This window comes from Amblyomma americanum, chromosome 1 (genome assembly GCF_052857255.1).
Source record: "Amblyomma americanum isolate KBUSLIRL-KWMA chromosome 1, ASM5285725v1, whole genome shotgun sequence".
In the NCBI taxonomy this organism is placed as follows: Eukaryota; Metazoa; Arthropoda; class Arachnida; order Ixodida; family Ixodidae; genus Amblyomma; species Amblyomma americanum.
Window position 1 is genome coordinate 345057967 of NC_135497.1, and position 17655 is coordinate 345075621.

The 17655-nt window shown below is 46.1% G+C and overlaps 1 protein-coding gene across 1 annotated transcript in view; it reads right to left on the reverse strand.

The window, feature by feature from the left end:
* Nucleotides 1–796: 796 nt before the first annotated feature.
* The window catches only part of LOC144115544 (three prime repair exonuclease 2-like), a 39544-nt gene continuing 22685 nt past the window's right edge, over nt 797–17655 (reverse strand). Inside the window, exons 4-6 of the mRNA XM_077649973.1 lie at nt 15589–15695; nt 12538–12677; nt 797–11265 (exon numbers count right to left, since the gene is read on the reverse strand). Coding sequence (XP_077506099.1) covers nt 10930–11265; nt 12538–12677; nt 15589–15695 — 583 coding nt within the window. The 3' untranslated portion in view covers nt 797–10929. The remainder of the gene's footprint in view (nt 11266–12537; nt 12678–15588; nt 15696–17655) is intronic.

Consider the following 17655-nt stretch of genomic DNA (forward strand, 5'->3'; position numbering starts at 1 on the left):
GTTGCTGAAAAATCCCGTTAAATTAGTTCAACAAGAACAAAACCAGTTCGCGCTTTAAACGTACAGTAATCGCCGGGTTGGCGTCTGCCTTATTGGAAGTGGTCAAGTGTTACCGCTCCGCTCTTTGACAAAGGTTACATTGCCCTCTCAAGGACATTGCGTCATCTGGCTTTAAACCACTTGTCACTCATCTGATTCTGGTCAGTCACCTCCTAGCACGCTCCGAGAAAACGGCGCACTCGCACCTGTCAATTACGGCATTCCTCGCGCGATCAGCTCATTCCCAGCTATCGACCTCGACTACTCCAAGTACGCTCGCCACAAGGACGAGGCCAACGCGGCGCATTCACGGCCATCTCGTCAAGAAAGAAGGTGCTGTGAAGCTGTAAAGAGCCACACGCCAAGTGCAAGAGAATAGAGTACCTGCGGCCAACGGGAGCAAGAAAGTCAACCTAGACTGAATTGACAAGCAGAAAATTTTGCGGGTGGAAAGGGAAGCAGCCGCTGCACAAGTCCGAGATTCCAGAGGTTGCTGTGGGGCAGAAAGGCGGTGAGCATACTTGTCAGATGCCTCAGAGGCATCCAAAGACTGCGCTCAACAGTGGATCTTGGACCATGTGCTTGACCAGGCTCTCTCGCACCCTTGACGACCGGGAGCACTATGTCCGTCAGACTTAAAGCACCACGCTCCGTGCACATCAAACGCACTAAATTAAGAGGTCACTGAGTGGCACGTGACCTCAACAGTTGGATCAAGCTAACTTAACCAAAACTGTAACACATAAAAGACCAGCCATCTTTTGGACAATTTATTTACAAACACATTTTTGATACACATCGAATGAAACATTGACCGTGAATGCAAAGCATGTATTTACAGCTAGTTTCTATACACAAGCAAACCACACTAAATTCAGCTCAAGCCAAACTGCACAGTATTGTTCTTCGGCACGAAAAACATTGCTTCCTAGTAAGGCAAACACTTGGCAGTAAATGGTTCTCTTCAAGAGCACCAATGTTATGACTACTGTTTGAAACATGCATGCAGTATAAGCTTCAATCAGCTGTTGCAAATGGTAAAATAATGAATGAAATGCACATGCATAAAAAGAAATCATTTTATACGAAGTTGATAGGCTACTAGGAAATATTTGGAAGCTCCGACTTTCCCACACTGCCACACTTTATGTGATGTTGCAACGAAAAGCCTGTGTTGGCGTAACGCATTACTTTTTTTGGTAACTTAGTAACGTACTCGTTACCATTTCGGAACTGTATTGGGTAAAACAGTAAAACCTCGATAATTCGAAGGTTTTCTGCGGTCCCGTATTTTCCAATGTAAATTTGGCCGGATAATTCGAACAGGCGGCCTGCGCCAGCCCCGTTAATTCGAAAATTTGGGGTGCTATGCGGCAATGCCTGATCCATGTTTCGCAGCAAACCCGGCGAAACGACGGCACTACGGAGCCGCGAGGCAAAGCAACATAGCAATGGCGATGACTTACAGGCGAAGCGCCCCAGCGGAGCACACTGGGCACAAAAATCGGACCAAAGTGCGGCCCACGGACCGATGAAACGCGCGCCTGCAGAGGAGAAAACGTGCTTCACTGCAACGCGGCGGGCATACCGGTTTTTATCACATGATCTCGCCCCCACTCCACCCCACGGCGTGCTTCACCCTCTTTGCACAGCATCGGCGGGGGCACGTGCTCCGTACCGCGACCGCTCTTCCCCCGCGTCTCCGACCGTAGCCTCCTCTCTGCCTGCTCAAACGCCGTCTGAAGGCAACGCCCCTCTGCCGAATTCTTCCGCGGGGCGGCGCTGCCCTGGGCAAGGTAGATCCACCTTGCCCTGGGGAGCTGCAGCGACTACGTCCGAAGCGAAGTGCTTTTGGTATTTGCGCTTGTATACATGCTGTCGGGCGGTAGTTTTAGACCGAGTTAAGGGTTAAGGCAAGGATAGGGAGGCCAGCGGAGGTGTGAATTTTTGGCGGGCTTTTACGTTGCGCAGTGCCGAGGGCTATCGGCATAGGAATTTTGGCGGGCTTTCACAAGGCGTAGTCAGCCGGACGATGGGTCGGCAAGCTAGGAAAGTTAAGGTGGACGAGGACGGGGAGTTAGTACAGTGCCAGGAGTGCGACCGTTGGTGTTTTAGATGAGACTGGGTTCGGGAGCTTAGCCGAGGCGGATGAGGCTAGCTTCGCGTGTAAGCGGTTTGGGGACGCCGTTCATACGTTAAAAAGGGGAATGGGAAGCTGGGTTTAATGCACTTCGTGCGGTCCTGAAGGTATAACGAGAGGCACGGATTAAGCTGGAAGCTCAGGTCGCCGATTTGATTAAAAATGGTCGGAGACTCGGAACGTAGCGAGGGTTGAGGGAGGCGTTCTGACGGCAGTGAAGGCAGACAGGCGGGTGCAGGTGGAGGCTTAGTCGGGGAAGTGCATGGTGGATGCAATGGCCAAAGCCCGGGAGGTGGTGGTGGGCAGCATGGATGGCGAACACCTTGTCGTTATCCATGCTGGTCTCAATGATGTGCTGCAGGGGAGGAGCCAGAATCTTGAGACGCAGTTGGAGGTGGGGATGTGTAGGCTTAGAGAGGCCTCTGAGAGTGTGCATGTGACCATATGCACAATCCCAGAGGTCCAGAGGCAGCTCGCGAAACGGAAAGGAGGGTCGTTGAGGCTAACCATGTAATTAGGCTATTGAGTCAACGACTAAGATACGGGGTGATGGAAGTCAACAGGGAAGTGTACAAGGTTAGCCCCCACCCTTTTGCACAGGATGGCATCCACTACGGTGGTGCCACTGGCAAGAGGGTGGGTAGTAGGATAGGTCGCCAGGCAACAGCTTTTTTGGGGGGGACCCAGAGCTCTGAAGGAACCAGTGTAGAGAAGGAAGAATTAAGATCAAAGGGACAATGAAACCATAGGGGAAGAAAGAGACGCAAGCGCCAGGGCCAAGGTAATTCAGATATAGGTTTCATTAACATGCAAGGTGGCAGGAATAGACTGAAATGGGAGGAAATAGAAGAACAGTTAAGGCAGGAGGAATTAATGGTATATGGTTTAGTGGAAACACATCTTAGAGACATGCAGCAACCACCCTGTAACCCAGACTACGCATGCGAATATTGCAATAGAACAGAGGGCAGCAGAAAGGGGGGTGGAATTGGGGCATTCATTCATAAAGGTATGAATTTTCAAAGGGTTAGACTGGGATGCAGGGAACATTTATGGCTAAAAGGAACAGTGGCAGGCAAGCAAACACTCCTTGGCTTTGTATACCTGTGGACAGGGGTTAATGCCAAAGAGGAAAACAGTAAAATGTTAGAATGTATTGCAAGCGACATTGATGAGCTAGGAGGACAGGGCGAGATAATTATATTAGGCGACATGAATGCACACATAGAAGGCCTGGATGGGTACACGGATTCGACGGGAAGCATGCTGCAGGACATGTGTGACAGGCATGATTTAGTTGTACGCAACAGCACCGAGAAGTGTGAAGGGCTCATAACATGGGAGGCGGGGAGTCTGCACTCGACGATAGATTATGCACTAATGTCACAGAGGATGTATAATAGATTAGGGGTAATGAACATAGATGAAGATGGTTCCAGAAGTCTAGGTAGTGATCACAAGCGTATCATGTTGAGCTTCAGAAGAAAAAGCAATGTAGGACTGAAGCGAGATGAACAATCAGGGGGGAATTTTTACTCAGAAAAGCAATTGGAAGCGGCAGCCAAACAAATTGAGTAAGTAATTTTTGAGGACAGTGAAACAGAATGGACTTATACCAAATTAACTAGATTACTGGAGCTAGAGCTAGCTAAGGTGCGAGTAAAGCTAAAAGGGAAAAGATGCAAACCCAAGAGTTGGTGGGATGAGGAGGTCAAGAGGGCAAAAGAAAAGCGCCAGGAAACATCCAGGGAACACAGATATTCCAAGAAGAGGGGGGAACAAAAGCCCGAAGTAGACAGAAAATGGGATACCTTCATAAAGTGTAGAAGGGACGCATCCTATTTGATTAATGGGAAAATTAGAAGGGTGCCCAATGGATGTCAAAAGTAAATAAAAAGGATAGAAAAGCAGCCCAAAAATTCTGGAAACATCTAAATGCATTGAGTAATAAGACTAGGCTAGAACAAAGGTTTATTGTTACAGATGAGGGTATTCGACCAGAAGGGGATGAAGCAATAAAACACATAGGAACAAGGATGACGGAAAAATTTACAGCAAAGCACGTGGTACATAATTTATCGAAGGAGGATAGACCGGTTACAGCAATAGCTTCACTTGAGCAAGGAGAGTGGGAAAGGGCAGAGAAGGAGGTTCCTAGTGGCACATCAACAGGACCAGATGGTATCCCGGTCATGTTGATAAAGAAGTTAGGACCAAAATCCAAGCAAACATTAATACAGGTAGTGAACAAAATGATAGTGGATGAGAAAGTCCCCGATGAATGGCGATTAAGTAGAATGAACATGATATATAAGGGAAAGGGGGACAAAGCAGACGTAAGTAACTATTGTCCCATAACAGTGACATCTGTGGTTTACAGGGTGGTGATGCAGATTATAAAGGATAGACTGCAGGCTTGGGTGGAGAACGAGGGGGTGTTAGGGGAACTACAGAATGGGTTCCGGAAACAAAGGAGGTTGGAGGACAATCTATTTTCATTGACACAGTGTATAGAAATTGCGGAAAAGGAACTTCCATCGGCACTTATGGCTAGCATTTCTGGATATTAGGGGAGCCTATGACGTTACTCAGGAGCATTTGTGGGACATACTGGGCACATTGGATGTGGAAAATGGAGTAATTGATCTTTTAAAAGATATATATAGAGGTAACAGAGTGCTCATAAAATGGGAAAAAAATGTATCAGGGCCTGTAGAGATATAGCGGGGGCTTAGACAAGGATGTCCTCTGTCCCCTTTGTTGTTCATGTTGTACCTGCAAGGGTTGAAGACCAAGCTAGAGGGGAGCGGACTAGGCTTCAACCTTTCTTTTTTCAAGCAAGGGGAATGGATTAAACAGACATTACCGGGACTAATATACGCGGACGATATAGTGATAATGGCTGACAACAAGGAAGACCTGCAGAAGTTGTTAGACATATGCAGTACAGAGGGAGATAGATTAGGCTTCAAGTATAGTAAGGAAAAATCTGCAGTCATGATATTTAATGAAGAGGGCGGCGAGCATAGAATACAGGAGTTCGTGCTAAATGTAGTGAATGAGTACAAGTATCTTGGGGTGTGGATAAATAACAGTGCTGAGTATCTGACAGAGCATGAAAAGTATGTAATGAATAAAGCTAGTAGGAATGCAGCTGTCATGAAAAATAGGGCACTGTGGAATTACAATAGGTATGAAGTGGTAAGAGGGATCTGGAAAGGGGTGATGGTCCCTAGCCTGACCTTCGGTAATGCGGTCCTGTGTATGAGGCCAGATGTTCAAGCAAGGCTAGAAATTAAACAACGGGGAGTAGGGAGGTTAGCTTTGGGAGCACATGGCAATACACCAAATCAGGGGGTACAAGGTGATATGGGATGGGCGTCTTTCGCGAGCAGAGAGGCTAGCAGTAAGATAGCATTTGAGGAACGATTGAGAAGGATGGAGGAAAAGCGGTGGGCTAGGAGAGTTTTCAGATACCTGTATATAAAGAATGTTGACACGAAGTGGAGAAAGCGAACTACAAAATTGACAAGCAAATATCTGGACAGCAGTAAGGTGGAAAATCAGCAATTATAGGTTAAGAAAAAGGTTAAATAAACAGAGAGAGCTCTGTGGAAAACAGGGATGCTGACGAAATTGGCACTGGGAACATACCGGACCTTTAAACAGGAAATTTCCAAAGGAAATATCTATGATAATTGTAGGGGAAGCTCTTTGCTATTTGAGGCCAGGACTGGAGTTTTGCGGATTAAGACGTACAGAGTCAGGTACCACGAGATACACACGTTGTGCATTGCATGCGGAGAGGAGGAGGAAACGGCTGAACACTTGATACTTTTCTGTAAAGGGCTTCACCCAACAGTGGAAAGCAGCGGGGCTGATTTACCCAAGGCATTGGGGTTTAAGGATAGTGAAGGGAAAGTAGATTTTAAGCGGGTAGAAGTAACCAAGCGAAGGTTATACGATTGGTGGCTAAAAGCAAGACAGGAGTAAAATTTCAGAAGACATGGCTAGGTGGCTTGAGCCACTGCCCGATTTAAAGGGTTCAGCCGTATTCATCCATCCATCCACGTGTGGGCGTGTGGGCTGCGGCGACCGTAGGTATCAGTTTGCGTTGCATCTATGCATCGTTTCGCTTGTGCCATGAGCTATGCCATACTGCTGTATGCCGAAATGCAAACAGATGCGAAGCGGAAAGTTCCAGGGGTTTCATTCTATGAAATTCCTAGTGACAACGATTTGAGAGTGCAGTGGCTGCAAGTGATATCCAGAAAGGACTGGGTGCCAAATACCACGTCACGCTATTCGGTCGTTTGCAGCAAACAATTCCTGCCTGACGACTACAAGGAAGGATGCAAGTCTAGGAAGCTTAAAAGAGAAACACGGTTCTTAAAAGAACCGTGTTTCTGGACTATGGAGTATATGCAACCACCTGCTAAGAAGCCCCGGAGCGATGGTGCTTTGAGAAAATGGGAGGCTGCCGTTCTGCATTGCACGTCCGTTGTCTGTGCTACTACAAGTTGCCTGCCTCGCGATGTCACAAGTTCTTGTATGTCGACTAGATGTGCCTTGTCTTTTGGTTCCATTGCATCATCACCAGGCAAAAGCCGGTAGTAAACACACAGATAAGGAACGCTGACAGATTAGCCTGCAAGAAACATCTTCCGAACGTGAAATGGTTTTCACAGGCAGGCTCATTAGCCATTGAAAAATACTGTCATGTAATGTTTTTGATGAGGTAACTTAAGGGTTCTAATGCTAGTGTGCTTTTTTTTGTGGGAACTAGCAAACTGAATAGCATCGCCGGCGATGAAGTCAACAAACGAAAAGTCCACCTTGGAGTCGCAACTATGCCGCAGCCGAATGCTATCAGTATGCCGCGGCTGTCGTGTTCACAATTTTAATACCCTAAAGGCCCAATACGGGCATTACATAGGTATGGGGGGTGATTCATCAAAGAAAACTTAACAAATATACAACACAGAATATAAACGGCTGATGACAGATATAAACAAGTTAAGAAGCCAGGTACAAGTTAATAAGAGAAAAGGAAAAAGATGGCTAGGAACAGGTAACATATACAAATTCCGTCGCGATCCTTCATGTTCCAACTGATTTGCCCGTTTATGGCAACCTCTCCCATTGTCTTTTCTACTGCATTCGGTTTTCTTTCCCACACCCTCCCATACTAGCTGGACTGGCTTGGAGCTGAAGGTGAACACCGCCTGCTCATGCAGCAGACCATCGACACCCTAGGCGCCTCATGTTTTGTGCCTGAATAAATTCTTATACTAATACTACTCATTTATGCACGCTTGTATATGTATAAAAACAATGCATAGGTAGCCAACATTGTGACCATTCTCTCACATTATGTATGTTTGGAAAAAATGGAAGCTGTGCTGTAACAAAGCGCGACATTTTCTATGCTATGTATTACTGCTGCGTTGTCTACTATGCTACGCTCCAACGCTGCAAGTACGCCGCCACCACTGGCACGCAGGTCTCACCTGCACCATCTCTTTGTGTTGTGTGCGGCAGTTAGGGGTCAGCTACTGTGCCGTTGTTTCTTTGGGGCTGTGCAGAAGTGCTAGCTTTATGACCGTACCAGCGAACGAAATGCCGAAGTACAAGACTTTAATGCTGCAGCAGAAGTTCTGCTTGATCCAAGAAGCTGGCAAGGACGCTTGTTCCAAGACAGTTGGCTAAAAGGCACGGCGTGCCCCTCTCGACGTTATCCACAATACTGAGCAACTTTTGAAAAACAAGAGACGCCGACCAGTGAAAAAAGGTTTATTGACGTTTCAGCTTCCACATGGAAGCCTTGTTCACAATCACACGCTCAACTTCAATACTGAGCAACAAGTCGAAAATACTAGAGGGTTACGGCAAGACATTCTTCGAAGCGGTCACGAGTGCGGGCTCCCACGTATCAAGATGTGGAATCTGCTGTGCTTTGCTGGCTGCAGAAAGCAAACGCAGCCCACCTTCCCGTCAATGGAACGCTACAGCGGGAGAAGGCCAACGACCTAGCTCTACAACTTGAGCACAAAGAATTTAAGTGCAGTAACGGATGGTTTTGCCATTTTAAAGAACGCAATAATTTGACATTTCTCACCGTCTGTGGTGAGAGCAGCAGCACTAACGAAAGCGTTGTCAAGGATTGAAAAAAGCACACTTTGGCGCCGCTGCTTAGCGAGTACGGTGCAGACGACGTTTACAACCTTGACGAGGCTGCACTTTTTTTTAAGATACTGCCAACAAAAACATTCGCAATGAACGGTAGAAAACATGCCAAGGACAGCATTACTGCGCTGTTCGGCACGAACATGCGCGGTAAACACAAACTGTCGCTACTGGTTGTCGGGAAGACAGGGAAGCCTTGCTGCTTCAAAAATGCGCGGGTGCCGGCAAAGGATGAACTCGTCTACAGGCACAGTAAGAAAGCCTGAATAATAATAATAATAATGGGTTTTGGGGGGAAAGGAAATGGCACAGTATCTGTCTCATATATCCTTGGACACCTGAACCGCGCCGTAAGGGAAGGGATAAAGGAGGGAGTGAAAGAAGAAAGGAAGAATGAGGTCCCGTAGTGGAGGGCTCCGGAATAATTTCGACCACCTGGGGATCTTTAACGTGCACTGACATCGCACAGCACACGGGCGCCTTAGCGTTTTTCCTCCATAAAAACGCAGCCGCCGCGGTCGGGTTCGAACCCGGGAACTCCGGATCAGTAGTCGAGCGCCCTAACCACTGAGCCACCGCGGCGGGGCAAAGCCTGAATGACAGTGCAATATTTGAGGACTACGTGCGGCAACTTGACCGCAAGTTCGTGGCCACAGATAGGGATGTCATATTTGTCGTCGACAACTGCATGGCACATGGCGACATCCCATATCTCCAGGCCATCAGGATGGTATTTTTACCTCCGAACACCACTTCGATCTCACAGCCGATGGACCAAAACGCGATGATAGTGACGACAACACCGACGAGCCTCCCCGAGCACCTGCTCTTGGTGAAGTTATCGGATCGCTGAACGTTATCCGCAGTTTTGTTGCGTGCCACGGTGGAAGTTCTGAAATGTTTCACCTAGTTGACCAACTCGAGAACATGACCTTCGGCGCCGCAAACTACCGGATGCGGCAAACCAGCATCTGTGATTATTTCAGTAATTCAAAATTTGCCAAATAAAGGTAGTGCATTCCTGCAACGAATTTTTTTGCCGGAGTCGTATTTCTTGGTGCGTTCGGTTAATTCGAAAGCCCGCTTAATTAAAAGATTTCTCGCGGTCCCGATGACTTCGAGTTAACGAGGTTGTACTGTACTTGCGTTAACATGTTTTTGGCAATGTGACATGTCACGTTACTAGTCACTTTTTATTCCAATTGCCAGCAGCAACTATGCTAGCAAGGTCTAAATACAACTATTAATACAAACTGTGCTATAAAGACAGAAGTAGTCATAAAAAGCATGGAAATATTTTCATGCAAAAGAATGGAGGGAGAGGAAGGGCTTCTGGTCAGCTCCATGATGATAACAACAAAGCAGACACACAAGTTGCTGTTTCCTAGAGATCAAAGCTACCAACTAACAAGCCCACATAACCACCATTCTAGTGATGGGAGGGTATCAAAATATGCTTCGGCAGTAAGGGTACACAGACAAAGGAATGACTAATGATGAATCTAATGGCAGAAAGGAAACATGCATGCATAAAACCTAGTTGATGCCAAAAATGCACAAGTCCTGATGCTACGAGCTCAACAGCCTATTCAACCGCTGCAGCCGCATGCGAGACAAAAAGTTAAGATAAAAAAATTTGATGCAGCAACATGCCTGGTCATCAATGTGCTTAATTAAGGGCACGCCTCAGCACAGTCACAAGAAACGGTGAAGGTGGGAAATCAGCTTGCTTGGCAAGCCACCATTGGAGAGCTAGCTCAGTCTGCCAGAATGCTCCATTTCTGTTCCTGTAACTAACATTAACTGACTGCTGAGATATTGAAGTTATGTCTGATAAAAGTGCAGCATAACATAACAAAACGCCCGGTACCATGTCTTGCTCCTAAAGCAAAAGAAGGCTCCAAACCACGTGACCACTCTTACATTTGTAAATTTCACAGCATATTACAAATACACAGTAAATAACTGACTGGTGCTCTCAATCTGCCTGCTGCTCCATTAGTAACAAGGTCACTAATTCAGTAAGACTTCCACAGCCAAATATGACCACTCAGTGTCAAGGGGTATTGCGCTGCAGTGGCATACTTTCGATGAGCAAAGGAAATAGCACCTACAGAAAAGCAAAGTACACCTGAAAGACATGTTTTTTCCACAATTCTTCACTAATACTGCTCATATACAGTGCAGCTCTGGCACAGGTCTCAATTACATAAGAAAAGAAAAATAAAGACCTCAGGAAAGCATCCACCTGGATGCAAGAGTAGCTGATGGGTGGGTTGAGAGCAGGATGTGGTAATCAAATCTTGTTAGGACTGTACATAGTAATACTGTCCATGTGAAATTTCAGCACACAAGTTGAAACATCGACTGCAACTCAAGAAGAAGGAGACAGGTACACTCCCAGAAGACTCTAGCTCTGAGACGAATACCTCTCCCCGTATCCTTAGAGTGTATAGCAGGTGGATACTGCTATTCTGACTACAAGTTCACCAGGTTCAGCGAAAGTGATGAAGGGGAAAGAGGGCGTTCGCAATGCCTATGTAGGGTAGGAAATTCTTTGGAAATCACCACTTGCTATAGGCCTCTGCCAGAAGTGTTGCTTTTGCATCAACATAGCCGAGGAAAGCTGCCTTCTCTGCATGACAGACCTTCATAAGGTCGACGCAATCTTGTTCAGCGTGGTGTGCATTTGAACGTCGTCCGCAAAAACGCTTGTACAGCTGGTCAAGAGCGTAAGAGTTCTGCTTGCTGGCAGCCACCGATCCACGTCCTTTCTTGGGAGCTGATGGCAGCACAGGCCACATGTTACGCACGGCCTTGAGTGTGTCACAGCAGGTCAGGCCTGATACCCCCAAAATGCTGTCAACATCGTTGCTGTTGCCGGCAAACTTCAGCTCATCCTAAGAAAGAATAAACACAATAAGGGTAGCAAGAGTACTGAGACACCGTTCTTTGCATGTTACATGTATACATCATAACCTCCAAAGACCAGTAATTTTCAGCCAGGCTGACTATTGGTAAATTTCAATAGCTCTCTGCACTTTTTTATGCATCTAATTCAGTAACCATTTCAGCTTTCACACTGAAGTGCTATTCCTTCTACTAGCCCATATAACCACTGGCAATAGTTTCCAACATACAGTAAATATGTAGGCAGGAAAGCTATAAATATGACATCTCAAATATATTATCGCGTCACCTCTAGCCACTCAGCTCAGTTTTCTAAGCTTCACTACCAACTCGCGACTATCGGCCGCAAATCGGTCAGCCACGCCAAGCGAGAGCCATTTTGAATGCCGAATGGCAAGTTTTTTTTTTTTTTTTTTTAACGGAGGCATCTCACCGCTCTGGTGTAAATGTGCACTCTCCTCGCTTTCACCCGCGAGGTTCTTCCTGTGCACGGTGAAGCCTCCTCACATGGTTTATGGGGGGTTACGTCCCAAAGCGGCTCAGCTCAGGCTATGAGGGATGCCGCAGTGAAGGGCTCCAGAAATTTTGACCACATGGGGCTCTTTTGACGTGCACTGACATCGCACAGTACACGGGCCTCTAGAATTTCACCTTTATCGAAATGCGACTGCCGCGGCTGCTGTCAAACCCGCGTCTTTCGGGCCAGCAGCCGAGTGCCGTAACCACTGAGCCACCGTGGTGGCTCTTCGTCACAAGGACACCACTACTTGTGAGAGGCAACACCACTTCCGCTTAGCACAGTGAAAGCGGCCGCGGAAGCCTTTACCATTTGAAACAGTTTTGCTTCGACACTCCCGACAGTGCGCATGCATTAAAGCACTCATGCACTGTTAAAAATTTGTAGCTGTCACACAGTTTTCACTCAGAGTCAGATGACCATTGCCCATTTTTTTCACTAATTAAATTTGCTATATTGTGAAACGATTTTGAGTGTCTTTAGGGACATCTGATAATTTGAATTTCTGATATTTTAGAAGTCTTTTCCAGCTCCTTAAAGTGCAAAGAAAAGAAAAGCGTAGTCTTGGATCATACTGAGGTCTACTAACAATTCAAACAAAAATATCTAGTCTCTTGAAGTTTGAATTAATGAAGCAGTACTGTATATTGAATTACAGTAAAACTGAAGTTGCATCACGACTCTTCGCTGTCTTTTCCTGCAAGGCAGAAGTGCAACCAGCCAAGCTAGAAAATTCACAACCCACCATAAGTATGGGGAAGTCAAAGGGGTCTCCGTTGTGGGCCAGAAGACAAACTGGTGGTGTCAGCGATGAAAGGAAAGCACGAACTGCAGGCAGTGCTTTCTGGAAATAACACTGATCCTTCAGGAGAGTAGGGTTAAGGCCTGCAGAAAGCCAGAAACAGACACCAACAAGTTCATTTATTGTTCAGTTTTCCTAAACCATTACACAGTCACGAAGAGCTGTGCTACCAGGACAGCAGGAGGGTTTATAATGCCTCAATAAGAAAGGTGCCCTAAACCCATCACATCAACCCTTTCCTGTGCTTCGTTCAATTTCTTGCCATGATTCATGAACTTAAGCTGGCATGTTTAGTGTCAAAATAAATGTGTGTGTGTGGAGAGAGGGGGGGGGGGGGGGGGGGGGCGGGGGGGGGGGCTACGCAACGCAAATTCTAGTTTCAGTGACTGATGGCATCCTCAAGATAGTCATGAAAGGAAAACAAAGGACTAAGAAAGAAATAGAGAAAAAAAAAAGCTGCCAGAGGTTTTGCCTTACATGCACGTCGTCTCCCATAGGCTAAAGAAAGTTGCTGAACAGCACTGTGTCGCAGTATTGTTTTCTGCACCAAATAAACTCAAGGGTTTGTGTGCAAAGGTAAACAACTCGAAACCAAGGAGCCATGAGAGCATATACGGTGTAAAGCATGTGACAAAGTTCATGCCCTGCCCTTCCGGACTGGTTTAGAAAATTCCGCTGTCATGTGGTCGAGCACACGGCCAGATGGAACGATGCTTGAATGAACAGCTCTGGGAGCATCGCAGGTTATGCGGCTAGTTAACGGTGCCGGGCAACCTTGCGACTCACTGCTATAGATGAGACAAATGCAAACCGTTTTTTTGACAATACTACTATCATCCTTTCGTCGCAGGATAAGATGAAAAGGGAGCTGTTTGGAGCTGATGTCAGAGAATGAAGACCCGTGCGTAAGCGACCCATCAGTTCCGTTGACGAAGCGAGAAGTCTACCTCTTAAGGACATAAACCAGAACTGCCACGGATGCCCAACCTCAAAAAAGCTAACTAAGGAACCTGACGCCACCATGTTTGTTTGTTCTTTGTTTTTTTCCTCTTAACCGTTCATATAAAATGTGTTTCCCGTGCAATAAAATCAGTTGGTAGCTTGCACCCTGTCTGTGTGCGTGGTTTCTTGCATCCTGTGTTGTTTGTACCCATGAGTAGCGCACTAATGAAGTTAAATATGAACCAACTAGGCCCATTTGCAGCTTTACTTAGTTTGGTTTAGTTTAGTTTATGGGGTTTAAAGGGGCTCATAGACACCTTCTTAGGAGAGTACATAAACTCGCTCAATTACTACGTCCCCTTGCCACGAACACCTGAGCCAAATACACTTTTACATGCAACAGAGAACCCACAATTGCGAACGAAAGTTGGAAAGCCCTTTCCGGCTACTTTTTCATGCTTGTGCCTTCCTCCATCGCATGCTCCTACATAATTCTGTTGAGATGGTTATTGGCTACATTCTTTCAGATGTCATGCAGCTGCCATGGCCACAGTCAGTCAGCAGTGTAGCTGCAGCTAATTTTGTGCTAAACAATTACTTGTGCACTTATGTAATATGGTAGGTAAATTTCTTCCTGAAAGCTATTAAGAAATTTTGCTGCAAGGAACATGCTAAAATGCATGCTATTAGTTTCTCTTGACACTGAGGAATGCAATAAGGATAATACTATCACCCCCCTCATTATAGAAGTTGAGTTAGAGGGTTTGGAAGTTGCCACTTTAGAAACGGGAAGAAAAGTTTTTACTATTCCTGCTCACGAAGTGGTGGCAACCGGCATAATGAACCCATTGCAGAAGAAATACAGCTCACAAGACAGAATGATGAAAAAGGGTGTACCACACGCAGTGTTGACCTTAATAATGCAGTGACAGCCAGCTGCTGCGAAGGCTTCCCGCAGTGGATTGGTGCAAGAGGGGGTAGAATCCGAAAACATTGAGGAAGAGATTGTGGCTACTTTCACCATTGCCATCAACGGATCAGGTATTTTGCAAAGCTTATTCCACGCTGTGAACAAAATGAGGACCGAATTCTGCCAGCTTTAGAAAAGGAGCTGCTGAGACCTTGTATCTAGAAATGCTAATCATTATTATTGTGCAGTGAAAGTGTCAATAAATGCCTAATGAGTGTGCTCTTTGGTGACATCCTGTTCTGATAACGTATTGGCGTTGAGTTCATGCATGGTTTAAATCTTCTCTTGAAGCATTTTGGCCCGACATTTACCGTGAACAGACGACATTCTAAATCCCTACACCATGGCACACCGCGTAAGTAGACTGCTATGGCTGAAATGAATCACACGGAATGTGACACAGTGCAGCAGAAAACAAGGACAAAGGCTTGCAGTAAACATAGCAGCAAAGGTTCCAATTGTTTGTTTCACGCACATTGCAGTTTCTTACACGACCATGTGGTTTTGTATTCGTAATGCCGGAGATGCCGCGACGCGTCTGAATTTCCATATCTCGCCACTGGTGGCATCATCCATCGCTATTCAAGCCTTCGAGATTGGTGATTACAAGCAACAGCTGGGCGCAAACCTCAGAGATCATGCAGCTGGTTGCTGCCACCATGCGGTTACCAGGAGAGTCTGCCCTCCCTGTCCATACGGTCGCACACCTCGCGCGCCAATTTTACCCTCTCCACATTTCCTCCGAAGAGGTGGTGCAGCCTAGCTCGAATTATTGGTGGTGCTACGCATTCACATTTGAGTTAACGGGCTATATTTTACACAACCTCCAATGAAGCTTAGACGGACCAAGCTGTACAGTTCGAAATATCCAAAAGTTCGAATTCATGAGGTTTGAATTAACGAGCAGCTACTGTACTTCCACATGAAATGTGAGAAACAAAGGAAACAAACCATCACAAAAACACAATGGTAGAAAAAGAAAAGTGAGACCTTAAAATTTGTTTTCTGCGTGTGTGCAGTTAAATCTACATGGCCATGAAAAACAAGCGAGGAAAAAAAAAAAAGAGACAGGTCAAGCTCACCAGACTTCTTCACAGCCATTGGGTGCATGGGAGCTACAGGTTTCAGGCACAGTGTCAGCTTGTTGGTCACACGAAATTCAGCCTTGTCCTGCTTTTCGAAGTGGGCTCTGGTTGAGTGGACATGGACAGAGAAGGAAAGTTGCAAACTACATCGAACTGTTGAGACATTTCACAGATGTTTACCACCTGTTGTTTGTGTGCAAAGTAAGTCTGACCGCATGAACCTTCCTGACCGGCAGCAGGCATCAAGGCCCAAGCGACAACTAACATCAATGACTACAGCACACAGATCTCCTCTCAGCACACCATGCCAATGACAGGCAGCTGTCTATGCACCTTCCTTATAGCTCTTGCCACTTTCATAATACCATGACAGGTGCTGAAAGAAAGGCAAGTTAGTATAGTCATCAACCGATTTCCCAGGCTTTTATGGATCCAACAAATGGTCCAGATAATCAGTCTACGTGTGTGTGTGTGTGTGTGTGTGTGTATAGCAGACAAGGTAAAGGAAATGAGGGGCTCGTTTTGACAAACTTATGAAGGTAGCCAACAGTCACCGAAACCGAGGTGCATAGGGGAATGTGTATTTTTTTTATGTGTTGTGCTTATCAGTGAGATAATAATACTTAGATTAGTCTATCGCTTAAAGAAAATTACTTATAAAGCAGCAGAAAAAACAACCATGCCGCCGGTGGGATCCGAACCCACAACCTCCGAATATCGCGTCCAGTGCTCTACCAACTGAGCTATGGCAACGGCTGTCCAATCTACTGCTCTCGTGGGTATTTATGTTTATTGGGTGTAAGCGAACCTTGAGAGTGTTCACCAGAGCCACCCTCGTTCATAGCAGCGGACGAAGCACGTCCTGTAATACCGCAAGTGTGACGTGGAACGTCATCCAACGGCGAGGGCAGAAACTGTGCGAGAGCCCTCTTATGCTACCTATGGCATCAAGACTGCCAGAACAGAGACCCTCTGCTGTGCTCCACTGGTTGAAAAACCACGAGCTTCTGCTGCTGCACATGAGCAGTTACAAATCGCATACACCAGGAAACAAGTACCAAGGTGGCAACCTATCGGGTCTCTGGGCAACATCAGGAAGTGCATCTAGTGTGTTTATTTCTTGGCATATTTCTTCAAAGCGGAGGAGCAATGGTTTTACAGCTTGAGGTTTGTTGGTGAACAGTGTTCTGGATGGGCATTTTGTAACTATGGTGTAACAAAGATGTTTCGGCAGCGACCTTATTTTCAGTACGTATGCACAGGTAAGCATTGTTCTCCTGTTGGTGAGGGTCGGTTGATTTGCTTCTACGTGAAGGCTATTTATGGGTGATGTTCTGTAAGCACCAGTTGAAAGGCGCAACCCGAGGTTTTGTACTGGATCTAGCTTTTTAAGGTATGATGGCCTCGCAGACCCATACACTATGGATCCATAGTCTAACGAAGAGCGTACTAGAGAGCGATAGATGTGCAATAGGCACCTCCTATCGGATCCCCAACGCTTCCGTGAGAGTACTTTGAGTATATTCAGGGATTGGGTGGCTTTCTTTTTTAGGGTGTTTATATGTGGTAGAAACGTTAGCTTTTTGTCAAAAGTTAAGCCTAAAAATTTGTGTTCTTGTTTTACTGGAAGTGTGGTGTCGTTCAAGTGGAGGGTGGGATCAATCTGCAGTCCTCTCTGCAGCGAGAAAAGAACCGCAACAGTTTTCTGTGGAGAAAACCTAGATCCATTTCTGTCTGCCTAAAGTGCTAATTTGTTTATTGTGAGTTGTAGTTGTCTCTCACAAGTTGCCAGGCTAGAAGATGTGCATGCAATTTGAAGGTCATCAACATAGACCGAGTACATAATGGACTGTGGAATTATACTGGTTAAAGAATTCATTTTTACTATGAACAATGTAGTACTTAAAATGCATCCCTGAGGAACGCCGTTTTCCTGAGTAAAATTATTTGAGAGGGTTGCGCCGAGACGAACTTGGAAAGAACGGTTGGATAAAAAGTCGCTCAAATATTCCAGCATCCTCCCGCGGATACCAAGCTCTGCCAGGTCGCGAAGAATCCCGAACC